This window comes from Capra hircus, chromosome 12 (genome assembly GCF_001704415.2).
Source record: "Capra hircus breed San Clemente chromosome 12, ASM170441v1, whole genome shotgun sequence".
NCBI lineage: Eukaryota > Metazoa > Chordata > Mammalia > Artiodactyla > Bovidae > Capra > Capra hircus.
In genome coordinates, this window is record NC_030819.1 from 16181385 (window position 1) to 16196447 (window position 15063).

Genomic DNA, 15063 nt, shown 5'->3' on the forward strand with positions numbered 1-15063 from the left:
TGGGAAGATCCCCTGGAGGAGGGAACAGGTACCCACTACAGTATTCTGGCCTGGAGAATTCCATGGACTGTACAGTCCACGGGGTCACAAAGAGTTAGACATGACTGAGTGATGTTTCTGGAAATCCACATTACCTCTATGGTTTTACTTCAGCAATTCCTGACTTTGTAAAAAGACAATTATTTTAAATACAAAGAATCTAAATTGGAAAGGAAGAAGTCAAACTGTCACTATTTGTAGATGACATGATACTATACATAGGAAATCCTAAAGACACTACCAGAAAACTATTGGAGCTCATCAATCAATTCAGTAAAGTTTCAGGATATAAAATTAGTATACAAAAATGTGCTGCATTTCTATACATTATTAACAAAGTATCAGGAAGGGAAATTAAGGAAACAATCCTGTTTACCACTGCATCAAAAAGACTAAAATGCCTAGGAATAAACCTACCTAAGGAGGTAAAAGATCTGTACCCCTAAAACTATAAGACACTGATGAAAGAAATTAAAGATGACAAAACAGATGGAAAGATATACCATGTTCTTGGATTGGAAAAATTAGTATTGTCAAAATGACCATACTACCCAAGGCAATCTACAGATTCAATGCAATGCCTATCAAATTACCAATGGCATTTTTCACAGAATTGGAACAAAAATATATATAAAATTTTTATGGGAAAAAAATGACACAAATAGTAGAAAAAAATTGAAAAAAAACAAAGCTGGAGGAATCACACTCCTTGACTTCGACCATAGTACAAATCTACAGTAATCAAAAAAATAGTATGAAAGTGAAGTGAAAGTCACTCAGCCATGTCCAAGTCTTTGTGACCCCATTGACTATACAGTCCATGGAATTCTCCAAGCCAAAATACTAGAGTGGGTGGCCTTTCCCTTCTCCAGGGTATCTTCCCAACCCAGGGATCAAACCCAGGTCCCCTTATTGCAGGCAGATCCTTTACCAGCTGAGCCACAAGGGAAGCCCAAGGGAAGAGAGTATGACATTGGCACCAAAACAGACATATAGATCAATGGAACAGTATAGAGCCCAGAAATAAACCCATACACTTAGGGTCAACTCATTTAAGACAAAGGAGGCAAGAATACACAATGGAGAAAGCACAGTCTCTTCAATAACTGGTGCTGAAAAAAATACACAGTTCAGTTTAGTCACTCACGTCCAACACTTAGTGACCCCATGGAATGCAGCACACCAGTCTTCCCAGCCCATCACCAACTCCCAGAGCTTGCTTAAACTCATGTCTATCAAGTCAGTGAGGTCATCCACTCATCTCATCCTCTGTTGTCTCTTTCTCTTCCTGCCTTGAATCTTCCCCAGTATCAGGGTCTTTTCCAATGAATCAGTTCTTCACATCAGGTGGCCAAAGTGTTGGAGCTTAAACTTCAGCATCAGTCCTCCCAATGAATATTCAGGACTGATTTTCTTTAGGATTGACTGGTTTGATCTCCTTGCTGTCCAAGGGAATCTAAACAGTTTTCTCCAACACAATAGTTCAAAAGCACCAATATTTTAGCACTCAGCTTTCTTTATGGTTCAACTCTCACATCCATACATGACTGCTGGAAAAACCATAGTTGACTAGATGGACCTCTGTCAGTAAAGTACTGTCTCTGCTTTTTAATATGCTGTCTAGATTAGTCATAGCTTTTCTCCCAAGAAGCAGGCATCTTTTAATTTTGTGGCTGCAGTCACCATCTGCAGTGATTTTGGAGCCCAAGAAAATGAAGTCTGTCACTGTTTCCATTGCTTTCCCATCTATTTGCCATGAAGTGATGGGACCGAATGCCATGATCTTCGTTTTTGTTTGTTTGTTTGTTTCAAGTTTTATGCCGGCTTTTACACTCTTCTTTCACTTTCATCAAGAGGCTCTTTAGTTTCTCTTTGCTTTCTGCCATAAGGGTGGTGTCATCTGCATATCTGAGGTTATTGATACTTCTCCCTGAAATCTTGGTTACAACTTGTGCTTCATTCAGCCCAACATTTCACATGATGTACTCTGCATATGAGTTAAATTAGCAGATTGACAGTATACAGCCTTGATGCACTCCTTCCCCAATTTGGAACCATTCCATTGTTCCATGTCTGGTTCTACCTGTTGCTTCTTGACCTGCATACAGGTGTCTCAGGAGACAGGTAAGGTGGTTTGATATCCCCATCTCATTCAGAATTTTCCAGAGTTTGTTGTGACCCACAACAAACAAAGTAAAAGGCTTGAGTGTAGTCAGTGAAGCAGAAGTAAATGTTTTTCTGGATTCTCTTGCTTTTTCTATGATCCAACGGGTGTTGGCAATTTGATCTGTGGTTCCTCTGCCTTTTCTAAGTCTGGCTTGTACATCTGGAAGTTCTCAGTTCAGGTACTGCTGAAGCCTAGCTTGGAGAATTTTGAACATTACTTTGGTTGCATGTGAAATGAGTGCAATTGTTCAGTAGTTGAACATTCCTTAGCATTGCCTTTCTTTGGGATTAGAATGAAAACTGACTTTTCCCATCCTGTGGTCACTGCTAGTTTTCCAAATTTGCTGGCATATTGAGTGCAGCACTTTGACAGCATTATCTTTCAGGATTTGAAATAGCTCAACTCAAATTCCATCGCCTCCACTAGCTTTGTTCATAGTGATGCTTCCTAAGGCCCACTTGACTTCACATTCCAGGATGTCTGGCTCTAGGTGAGTGATCACACCATCGTGGTTATCTGGGTCATGAAGATCTTTTTTGAATAGTTCATTTGTGTATTCTTGCCATCTCTGCTTAATATCTTCTGCTTCTGTTAGGTCCATACCATTTCTATCCTTTATTGTGCCCATCTTTGCATGAAATATTCTCTTGGTATCTCTAATTTTCTTGAAGAGATCTCTGTCTTTTCCATTCTATTGTTTTCCTCTATTTCTTTGCATTGATCACTAAGGAAGGCTTTCTCATCTCTCCTTGCTATTCTTTGGAACTCTGCATTCAAATGGGTATATCTTTCCTTTTCCCCTTTGCCTTTCACTTCTCTTCTTTTCTCAGCTATTTGAAAGGTCTCCTCAGACAATCATTTCGCCTTTTTGCATTTCTTCTTCTTGGGGATGCTTTTTATCACTGCCTCCTGTACAATATTACGAACCTCCATTCATAGTTCTTCAGGCACTGTATCTATCAGATCTAATGCCTTCAATTTATTTGCCACATCTACTGCATAATCATAAGGGATTTGATTTAGGTCATACCTGAATGGCACAGTGGTTTTCCCTACTTTCTTTAATTTAAGTCTGAATTTGGCAATAAGATGTTCATGAACTCAGTCACAGTCAGCTCCCAGTCTTGTTTACGCTGACTGTGTAGAGCTTTATTCATCTTCGGTTGCAAAGAATATAATCAATCTCATTTTGGTATTGACCATCTGGTGATTTCCTTGTATAGAGTTGTCTATTGTGTTGTTGGAAGAGGGTGTTTCTATAACCACTGCATTCTCTTGGCAAAATGCTGTTAGCCTTTTCCCTGCTTCATTTTGTACTCTAAGGCCAAATTTGCCTGTTATTACAGGTATCTCTTGACTTCCTACTTTTGCATTCCAGTCCCCTATAATGATGAGGACATCTTTTTTGGCTGTTAGTTCTGGAAGTTCTTGTAAGTCTTCATAGAACCTTTCAACTCTAACTTTTTCAGCATTACTGGTTGGGGCATAGACTTAGATTACTGTGATATTCAATGGTTTGCCTTGGAAACAAACAGAAATCATTCTGTCATTTTTGAGACTGGGTCCAGTTACGGCATTTCAGACTCTCTTGTTGACTATGAGGACTACTCCATTTCTTCTAAGGGATTCATGTCCACAATAGTAGATATAATGGTCATCTGAATTAAATTCACACATTCCAGCTCATTTTATTTCACTGATTCCTAAAATGTTGATGTTTACTCTTGCCATAACCTATTTGACTACTTCCAATTTACCATGATTCATAGATGGAACATTCCAGGTTCCTATGCAATGTTGTTCTTTACAGTATGAGAATTTACTTCTATCACCAGTCACATCCACATCTAGGTGTCATTTTCATTTTGGCTCAGCCTCTTCATTCCTTCTGGAGCTATTTCTCCACTTTTCTCCAGTATCATATTAGGTACCTACTAACTTAGGGAGTTCATCTTTCAGTGTCCTATCATTTTGCCTTTTCATACTCTCCATGGAGTCCTCAAGGCAAGAATGCTGAAGTGATTTTTCCATTTCCTTCTCCAGTCGACCACATTTTGTCAGAACTCTCCACCATGACCCATCTATTTTTGGTGGTCCTACACGGCATGGTTCATAGTTTCACTGAGTTAGACAAGGCTGTGATTCAAGTGATCAGTTTGGTTATTTTTAAATGTAGCTTGCTCCTTGGAAGAAAAGCTATGACAAACCTAGTCAGCATATTAAGAAGCAGACACATTGCTTTACCAACAAAGGTCTGGGAAAACTGGACAACTGCATTTAAAAGGATGAAATTAAACCATTCTCTAATACCATATACAAAAATATACTCCAAATGTGTTAAAGACCTAAGTGTAAGACCAGATACTATAAAATTCCTAGAGGGAAACATAGGCAGAACACTCTTTGACATAAACTAATGCAGTGTATTTTGGGGTTCTCTCTCTTAAAGTAAAAGAAATGAAAGCAAAAATAAATAGAAAAGAACTAAACTTAAAAACTTTTGCATAGAGAAGTAAGTCATCAACCAAATGAAAAGAAAAGATACTGAATCATAGGAAATATTTATAAATGATATGACCTATATGTGATTAATATCCAATGTATACAAGCAATTTATATAACACAACATCATAAAAACAAACAACTCTATTGAAAATGGACATAAAGAATTAAATAGACATTTTTCCAATGAGGAAATGTGAATCAAAACCACAATGAGATATCACCTCACACCTGTCAGAATGACTTTAATCAAAAAGAACATGAATAACAAATGCTGGTAAGGATGTGGAAGAGAGGTAACACTTATACACTATTGGTGGAAATGTATATTGGACAGCCACTGTGAAGAACTGTATGAAGGTTTGTCAAAGAACTAAAAAGAAAACTACCACATGACCCAGCAATTCAATTTCCTGTGATATATCAAAAAAAAAAAAAAACACTACTTCAAAAAAGATACATGTACCACAATGTTCACATAAGCATTACTTACAATTGTCAGGATATGCAAGCAACCTAAGTATCCATACACAGACATCCAATCACTGCAGATAGTAACTGCAGCCATGAAACTAAAAGAAACATGATCCTTGGAAGAAAAGCTATGACCAACCTGCTACTGCTGCTAAGTCGCTTCAGTCATGTCTGACTCTGTACGACCCCTTAGACGGCAGCCCACTAGGCTCCTCTGTCTTTGAGATTCTCCAGGCAAGAATTCTGGAGTTGGTCGCCATTTTTTTCTTCAATGCATGAAAGTGAAAAGTGAAAGTGAAGTCACTCAGTCGTGCCCGACTCTTAGCGACCCCATGGACTGCAGCCTACCAGGCTCCTCTGTCCCTGGGACTTTCCAGGCAAGAGTACTGGAGTGGGGTGCCATTGCCTTCTCCATGACCAACCTAGATAGCATATTAAAAAGCAGAGACATCACTTTGCCAATGAAGGTCCTTCTAGTCAAGGCTATGGTTTTTCCAGTAGTTATGTATGGATGTGAAAGTTGGACTATAAAGAAAGCTGAGCACCAAAGAATTGATGGTTTTGAACTATGGTGTTAGAGAAGACCCTTGAGAGTCCCCTGGACACTAAGGAGATCAAACCAGTTAATCCCAAAGTAAATCAATCCTAAATATTCATTAGAAGGAATGATACTGAAGCTGAAACTCCAATACTCTGGCCACCTGATGCCAAGAACTGACTCGCTGGAAAAGACCCTGATGCCTGCAAATATGGGAGGTGGGAGGAGAAAGGGATGACAGAGGATGAGATGGTTGTATGGCATCACCAACTCGATGGACATGAGTTTGAGCAAGCTCCAGAAGTTGGTGATGGACAGGGAAGCCTGGCGTGCTGCCATCCATGGTGTCACAAAGAATCAGACACGACTGAGTGACTGAACTGAATGGAACTGATGCTAAATGAAACAAGTCAGAGAGAGAGAGATAAATACTGTATGATATTGCTTATAAGTGGAGCCTAAAAATACAACAAACTAGTAAATAAAACAAAATAGAAATAGGCTCACAGATACAGAGAACAAAGTAGTGGTTACCAGTGAACTGGGGGAGCCATATAGTGATGGGGAAGTGAGAGGTACAAACTATTGAGTGTAAGGTAGCCTACAATGATATATAGTACAACATAGGGAATACAGCCAATATCTTATAATAACTGTAAATGGAATGTAATCTTTAAATATATAAAATTTCCTAAAATATGGAAAAAAGAAACAATTCCTTAAGGCTAATCAAGTAGGCAAATTAATACCTTTGGCAAATGTTTACTTTCATGTAAGCAACATGCCCCCCTGGAGAAGGACATGGCAACCCACTCCAGTATTCTTGCCTGGAGAATTTCACAGACAGAGAAGCCTGGCAGGTTATGGTCCATGGAGTTGTAAAGAGTTGGACATGACTGAGCAACTAAGACTCTCACTTTCACTTTCAAGCAGCATGCCAGGAAGGGTACAATTTCTCAAAGGCAACATTCCAAAGAACTAATGGGAAGAGAAAGAAAACCAGGTGGACAATGGCTTACATGAGGAATAAAGAGTAAACTTTGAGTGAAACATCACCTCACAACTAATATAAGAGTTTCATAGTGTACTTCTGGTGAAATTTCCTATTTATTTATTTGTAGGAGTTAAACATGACCTGCAAAGACAAACTTCTAGACAATTTGTAGGGAAACCTGAGTATTCATCTTCTAAATAGTTGAAGGTGCAACAGAATAACAAACATGATGATTAAGGACAAGGAAGATGCTTGACTGGGGTGTATGGGCATCGTTGCATTTCCACATCACGTAGGAAAAAATTAGCTTATGTTCTACAGTCTATGATGGACAGTGACATGCCAGGCCCCCAGTTTCACACTTGTTGTTGTTCTTCAATTTCTCAATCATGTCAGACTCTTTGCAACCCCATAGACTGCAGCACATCAGGCTGTCCTGTCCATCAACGATTCCTGGAGCTTGTTCATACTCATGTCCATCAAGTTGGTGATGCCATTCAACCATCTCATCCTCTGTCACCCCCTTCTCCTCCTGCCCTCAATCTTTGCCAGCAACAGGATCTTTTTCAATAAGTCAGCTCTTCACATCAGGTAGCCAAAGTGTTGGAGTTTCAGTTTTAGCATCAGTCCTTCCAATGAACATTCAGGATTGATTTCCTTTAAGGTTGACTGGTTTGATCTCCTTGCTGTCCAAGGGACTCTCAAGAGTCTTCTCCAACTCCGCAGTTCAAAAGCATCAATTCTTTGGCACTCAGCTTTCTTTATGGTCCAACTCTCATATGCCTACATGACTACTGGGGAAAAAAAAAAAAAACATAGCTTTGACTAGACCTTTGTTGTTCTTCCAAGGAGCAAGCATCTTTTAATATCAAGGAGGTAATCACCATCTGTGGTGATTTTGGAGACCATCCTCCAAAAAAATAAAGTCTGAAACTGTTTCATTTTTTCCCCATCTATTTGCCATGAAGTGATGGGACTGGATGCCATGATCTTTGTTTTTTGAATGCTGAGTTTTAGCCAGCTTTTTAACTCTCCTCTTTCACTTTCATCAAGAGGCTCTTTAGTTTCTCTTTGCTTTCTTCCATAAGGGTGGTGTCATCTACATATTTGAGGTTACTGATATTTTCCAAGCAGTCTTGATTTCAGCTTGTGCTTCATTCAGCCTGGCATTTTGCATGATGTGCTCTGTTGTCGCTGCTGCTACTAAGTCGCTTCAGTCGTGTCTGACTCTGGGCGACTCCATACACAGCAGCCCACCAGGCTCCCCCATCCCTGGGATTCTCCAGGCAAGAATACTGGAGTGGGTTGCCATTTCCTTCTCCAATGCACGAAAGTGAAAAGTGAAAGTGAAGTCACTCAGTCGTGTCCGACTCTTAGCGACCCCATGGACTGCAGCCTACCAAGCTCCTCCATCCATGGGGTTTTCCAGGCAAGAATACTGGAGTGGGGTGCCATTGCCTTCTCTGGATGTGCTCTGAATAGAAGTTAAATAACAAGGGTGACAATATACAGCCTTGACGCACTCCTTTCCCAATTTGGAATCAGCCCATTGTTCCATGTCCAGTTCTAACTGTGGCTTCTTGACCTGCATACAGGTTTCTCAGGAGGCAGGTATGATGTTCTGATATTCCCATCACTTTAAGAATTTTCCAGAGTTTGTTGTGATCCACAAAGTAAATGGCTTTAGTGTAGTCAATGAAGCAGAAGTAGATGTTTTCTGGAATTCTCTTGTGTTTTCTATGATTCAACGGATGTTGGCAATTTGATCTCTGGTTCCTCTGCCTTTTCTAATTCTACCTTGAAAATCTGGAAGTTTTTGGTTCATGAACTGTTGAAGCCTAGGTTGGAGAGTTTTGAGCATTACTTTGCTAGCATGTGAAATGAGTACAATTGTGCAATAGTTTGAACATTATTTGGCATTGCCTTTCTTTTGGATTGGTATGAAAACTGACCTTTTCCAGGGCTGTGGCCACAGCTGAGTTTTCCAAATTTGCTGGCATACAGAGTGCAGCATTTTAGCGGCAGCATCTTTTAGGATTTGAAACGGCTCAGCTGGAAAAAAGTGGTCCACTGGAGAAGGGAGTGCAAACCAGTTCAGCATTCTTGCCTTGAGAATCCCATTAACAGTATGAAAAGGCAAAAAGATTTGACACTAAAAAATGAACTCCCCAGGTCAGTAGATATCCAACGTGCTACTGGAGAAGAGCAAAGAAATAGCTCCAGAAGGAATGAAGAGGCTGAGCCAAAGTGAAAACAACTCCCCATTGTGGATGTGTCTGGTGGTGAAAGGAAAGTCCAATGCTGTAAAAAGCAATATTGCATAGGAACCTAGAATTTAGGTCCATGAATCAGGTTCACATAGCCCAAAGTTTAACAAGACTCTGCTCAAAAAAGGATGAGGAAAGATATCTTTAATTTGCTGAAAAAAGTATTCCTAAAAAATTGAAGCTCCAGATAAGTAGCAACCAAGTAAAAGAAGTGCTTGTTTTCATTTAAATTGCTTGGTTTTTATCTGTCAGTGAGGATTCTGTTTATTTTTAATGAAATATATATATATATTAATGTGCATAACAAGATGTTTGACATAAATGTACACTGGGAAATGATTACTGTAGTTAAAACAGTTAACATATCCATTGCCTCATGTAGTTATCTTTTTGTGTGTGCAGCGAAAACACCTATAATCCACTCTCTCAGAAAATTTCAAGTAAACAGTATGGTTAAATAAGGATTTTTTTTTAATGTAACAGCCCAGAACAAAGAGATATCTAAGATCTCGTTTATCAAGGGCTCTCCTGCACATGACACCAGTGTATCTGTGGCAGTTCATTTGTAAAGACATCTGAAATACTTAACTCCTTTTATACTAGATAAGACTAGAGTAAAATATAGAATAATTTTATAGCATTTCTCAATACAAAAACACTAGAAACATCAAACCAGATTTTATTAAATCTGCTATAATGCATACTAAATAAAGCAAATATTGTATTAAGAAAATAACTTCAATGAATAGCAACATAAATACCCTCTAAAATTGCTAAAAACAAATCAAAATTTCAAGTTTTCTCCCAAACACTCAACAATTTTCTTTAATATTATCATAAACAATCATAACTACAGAATATCACGAGTGAGTCTAATTTGGCACAGATTTCACTTCTATTTTTATTTAGTAAGCACAATTATATTAAATATGACTAGATGCATCATGTAAAATATAATCATTTATTTTATTAAATACATATTTTTCTCCTAAATTTAATATTATAGATACAATCACTGAAGTCACTTTTAAACACAACTTCGATGTAAATGAAGGTTTAAATGAAAAACAACAAAATTTCCATGAATACCACAATAAGATTTAGGCAAGAAAACATTGAAAATCAGTTTAATAACTTTGATACCTATTTTTTAATTAGATTTCAATATAAGTTTAATGGGTATTATGCACCAGCCTATGCATAAAGTTATCAAAGGCAGCCCCGGTCTGATCTCCAAACAAAACTTTTCATTAAATATTGGTAAAGTTTGCTCAAACAACAACAAATTGGCTTGAAACAAATATTGAGTATCTCTGTTAAGGAGTAAATGACACCAGTTACAAAATTTTTAGTCTACAGAGAACTTTCCCAAAATGCTTCTGATTCTTCAGAGGAGGTACAAACTTTTGTACCAATGACACTTACCTTGCAGTAAATCATATGGCACATGGCTACTCTTAATCTCATTCCTATACGCTGAACGTAATAGAAGAAAAAGTGCACCAGAATTGCCCAAATGACAAGGCAGACATTCATTACAGCAGTGTAGCCATAGGCTTTGAACAAAGCCCCAGAATCAGAGGGATCAAACTTTTGAAAGTAAGTAAGTAAATCCTCAAAATATATAGGTAACAGTACTCTGAAGATTTCCTAAAAGAAAAGGGAAAGAAACCTTAATTAGAAATATAAGCCATACCAGTTTTTCTTATCACAAGCTTCGCTTTTTGTTAATTTAATTTTTGCTGTGGTTCAGTTGCTAAGCCATGCCCATTTCTTTGTGACCCCCATGGACTGCAGCATGCCAGGCTTCCCTGTCCTTCACTATCTCTCAGAGTTTGCTCAAACTCATGTCCATTGAGTCAGTGATGCCATTTAACTATCTCATCCTCTGTCACCCCCTTCTCCTTGTGCCCTCAATCTTTCCTAGCATCAAGGTCTTTTCCAGGGAGCTGACTCTTTGCATCAGGTGGCCAAAGGATTAGAGCTTCAGTATCAACATCAGTCCTTCCAATAAATACTCAGGATTGATTTCCTTTAGGATTGACTGTTTTGATCTCCTTGAAGTCAAAGGGACCCTTTTGAGTCTTCTCCAGCACCACAGTTTGAAAGCACTAATTCTTCAGTGCTCAACCTTCCTTACAGTCCAACTCTCACATCTATACATGACTACTGGAAAAACCAAAGTTTTGACAATGTGGACCTTTACTTGCACAGTAAAGTATAGTTGATTTCCAATGCTATGTTAGTTTCAGGTGTACAGCAAAGTGATTCAGTTATACATGTATATATATATATATATATATATATATATATTCTTTTTCATATTCTTTTCCCATATAGGCTATCACAGATTATTGAGTAGAGTTCCCTGTGCTACACAGTGCTGTCTGCTCACTGTCAGATGCTTTGCAACCTTATGAACTGCAGCCTGCCAGGCTCCTCTGTCCATGGGATTCTCCAGGAAAGAATACTAGAATGGGTTGCCATTTCCCCCTCTAGAGGATCTTCCTGACCCAGTGATCAAAATCACATCTCCTGCATCTCCTGCATTAGCAGGTGGATACTTCACCACTAAACCACGTGGGAAGCCCCATGCTATACAGTAGGTCCTTGTTAATTATTAGTATCAATTTCATATATAGTAGTGTGTATATATTCACCTCAAAGTTCTAATTTATTCCTCCCCCTGCCTTTCCCCTTTGAAAACCATGTTTGTTTTTGAAGTCTGTTTGGAACAACATTTATTTGTATCATTTTTTTAGATTCCACATATAACTGATACCATGTGATATTTGTCCTTCTCTATCTGACTTATTTCACTCAATATTATAATCTCTAAGCCCATGGGTGTGGTTACAAATGGTATTATTTCATTCTTTTTGGTGACTGAGTAATATTTCATTGTATATACATACCACATCTTCTTTATCCATTTCTCTGTCAATAGACTTTTATATTGCTTCTAGACTATTGTAAATAGTGAAGCAATGAACACTGAGGTGCATGTATCTTTTCAAATTATGGTTTCCTCCAGATACATGCCCAGTAGAGGGATTGCTGGATCATGTGGTAGTTCTATTTTTTAGTTTTTTTGAGGAACCTCCACTCTCACCAACAGTGTAGGAGGTTTCTTTTCTCTCCACATCTTCTCCAGCATTTATTATTTGCAGACTTTTTGATGATGGTTATTCTGACTGGTGTCAGGTGACAAGTCATTGTAGTTTGATTTGCATTTCTCTAATAATTAACAGTGTTAAGCATCTTTTCATGTGCTTTTTGGCCATCTGTATGTTTTCTTTTGAGAAATGTCTATTTAGACTTTCTGCCAATTTGTTTGATTGGGTTTCTTTAAATATATATATTGAACTGCATGAGCTATTATATATTTTGGAGATTAATCCCTTGTTAATCACTTCATTTGCAAATATTTTCTTCCATTCTGTGGGTTGTCTTTTCATAAAAGGAGAAATCAACATTGGCACAAGAATAGTGGGGGACTTTAGCACTCCACTTACATCAATGGACAGATCATACAGACAGAACAATCAATAAGGAAACAGAGGCCTTAAATAATATATTAGACCATATAGACATAATTGATATTTATATGACATCCTATATGAATGCAGCAGAATACACATTCTCCTCAAGTGCACATGGAACATTCTCCAAGATAGGTAAGGTGCTGGGCCACAAAGCAACCCTCAGTAAATTTAAGAACACTGAAATTATATCAAGCATCTTATCCAACCACAACATTATGGATTACAAATCAACTACAAGGGAAAAACTGTTAAAAAAAATAAATATGAAAGCTAAATAATATCTTACTAAGCAACCAATGCATCACTGAAGAAATCAAAAAGGAAACCAAAAAATACCTAGAGACAAATGAAAACACAATGATCTAATCCTATGGGATGCAGCAAAAACAGCTCTAAGAGGGAAGTTTATACTAATACAATCTTATCTCAGGAAATAAAAAAAACCTCAAATAAACAACTTAACCTTACACCTCAAGCAACTAGAGAAAGAAGTTTAAAAAAAAATCAAAGTTAGGAGAAGAGAAAAAATGATAAATATCAGTGCAGAAATGAATTAAATAGAGATAAAGAAAACAATAGAAAAGATCACTGAAACTAAAAGCTGGTTCATCAAAAATATAAATTGATAAGCCTTTAACCAGACTTATTAAGAAAAAAAGGAAGAGGGCTCAAATCAACAAAGGTAGAAATGAAAAAGGAGACATCACAATGGACACTAGAGAAATACAAAGAAATATGAGAGACTACTACAAGCAAATATATGCCAATAAAGTGGAAAACCTGGAAGAAATGGACAAGTGTTTAGAAAAGTAAAACCTTCCAAGATTGAAGTTTGAACCAGGAAGAAATAGAAAATATGAACAGACTAATCGTAAGTACTGAATTGAAACTGTGAGAAAAACCTCCCAAAAAATAAAAGTCCAGGACCTGATGGCTTCACAGACAAAGATACCACGAAAAAAGAAAATTACAAGCCAATCTCACTGATGAGCATAGAAACAAAAATCCTCAACAAAATACTAGCAAATCAAATCCAACAACACATTAAAAAGATCACATACCATGATCAAGTGGGATTTATCTCAGGGAGGCAAGGACTCTTCAGTATATGCAAATCAATCAATGTGATAGATTATATTAACAAACTGAAGAATAAAAGCCATATGATCATCTCAATAGATGCAGAAAAAGCTTTCAACAAAATTCAACACCCATTTATGATAAATACTGTGCAGAAAGTGGGCATAGAGGGAACTTAACTAAACAAAATAAAGGCCATATGCCACAAACCCACAGCTAACATACTCAATGGTGAAAAGTTTAAAGTATTTCCTCTAAGATCAGGGACAAAAAAAGGATGTCCATTCTTGCCACTCTTATTCAACATAGTTTTTAAAGTCCTAGCCACAGCAATCAGAGAAGAAAAAGAAATAAAGGAATCCAAATTAGAAAAGAAGTAAAATTTTCACTGTTTGCAAATGACAGGATACTATACATAGACATTGCTAAAGCTGCTACCAGAAAACTACTAAAGCTCATCAGTGAATTCAGTAAGCTTTCAAGAAACAAAATCAATACCCATAAATCTCTTGCATTTCTATACACAAACCAGCTTCACCTTTATTGTTAGCATATTAAAATGGCATTTTCACAAAATGCTACACTCATGGCTAATCTAAAAGAAAAATATAGAGATCCAGTCTCTTCTATAAGACAAGAAGACAATAGCTTTAAACTTAAGCCAAAATTTTTCAAGGTAACAAACATTGTGTTTGGCACACTGTGGATGCTCAATAAAGATTACATCCAGTGTTTTAGAACACATTTAGTAAAACACCAAGTGAGTCTTTGCCTAAGATGAATGAGGAAAAGGTAACAGAAGAAGGATAAGAAATTTGCTTCCATATGAACAAGCCCTGCTGGTAGCCTGCCCCTGTGCCCTGTAGTCTCAACATCCCAGCCTGACAGAAAGTCAAGATGGCTCATGTAGGCAAGACACACTCCTGCTATCATTTTCTGCATTAAGAGCCTTTATGAACTGACACATTGGCACAAAAACAGATCCAACCTTTCCCAGCCAGAATTTCACATGTCAGCAGATCAAGATATCTGACTTTAGCTTTTGTTGGAGTATCACAAATAAACGAGGCTTGGGAGGTTCCCAGACTCTCAGCTCCAAGTGGCACTGCATCAATATATCTCTAGACCTTAGAAGCTGGGATGTTCCTTGGAGTTAAAAATTAAACACAGCAGAAGACAAGCTAAAAATAAAATATCCATGGTTCTCCATCAGCCACACACTGCAGGTGTTGGTTTGGAAGAAATGATTTCTTCCCCAGAGCAAAAATTTAAAATACTAAACCAATCAGCTGGGAGGCATTAGGGCTTAACTCCTGAGTAAGACTTACAGAAAGCAATTGTCTTTCCCCAAAGAAATAGCAACAGTTGCCCACCCTGCCAAATAGCCACTCCACCAAACATCCTACTACTTCCTCCCTGTAGTCACCCCTTGAGAAAGTACCCTTTTTCCCCAGCAA

The 15063-nt window shown here is 37.7% G+C and overlaps 1 protein-coding gene across 2 annotated transcripts in view; it reads right to left on the bottom strand.

Annotated features, from left to right (window-relative positions):
* Positions 1–15063, bottom strand: part of LOC102179751 (multidrug resistance-associated protein 4-like) — a 607813-nt gene that overhangs the window by 504168 nt on the left and 88582 nt on the right. For both annotated transcript variants that reach the window (XM_018056446.1, XM_018056445.1), the window contains exon 4: positions 10407–10631. In XM_018056446.1, coding sequence (XP_017911935.1) covers positions 10407–10631 — 225 coding nt within the window. The remainder of the gene's footprint in view (positions 1–10406; positions 10632–15063) is intronic.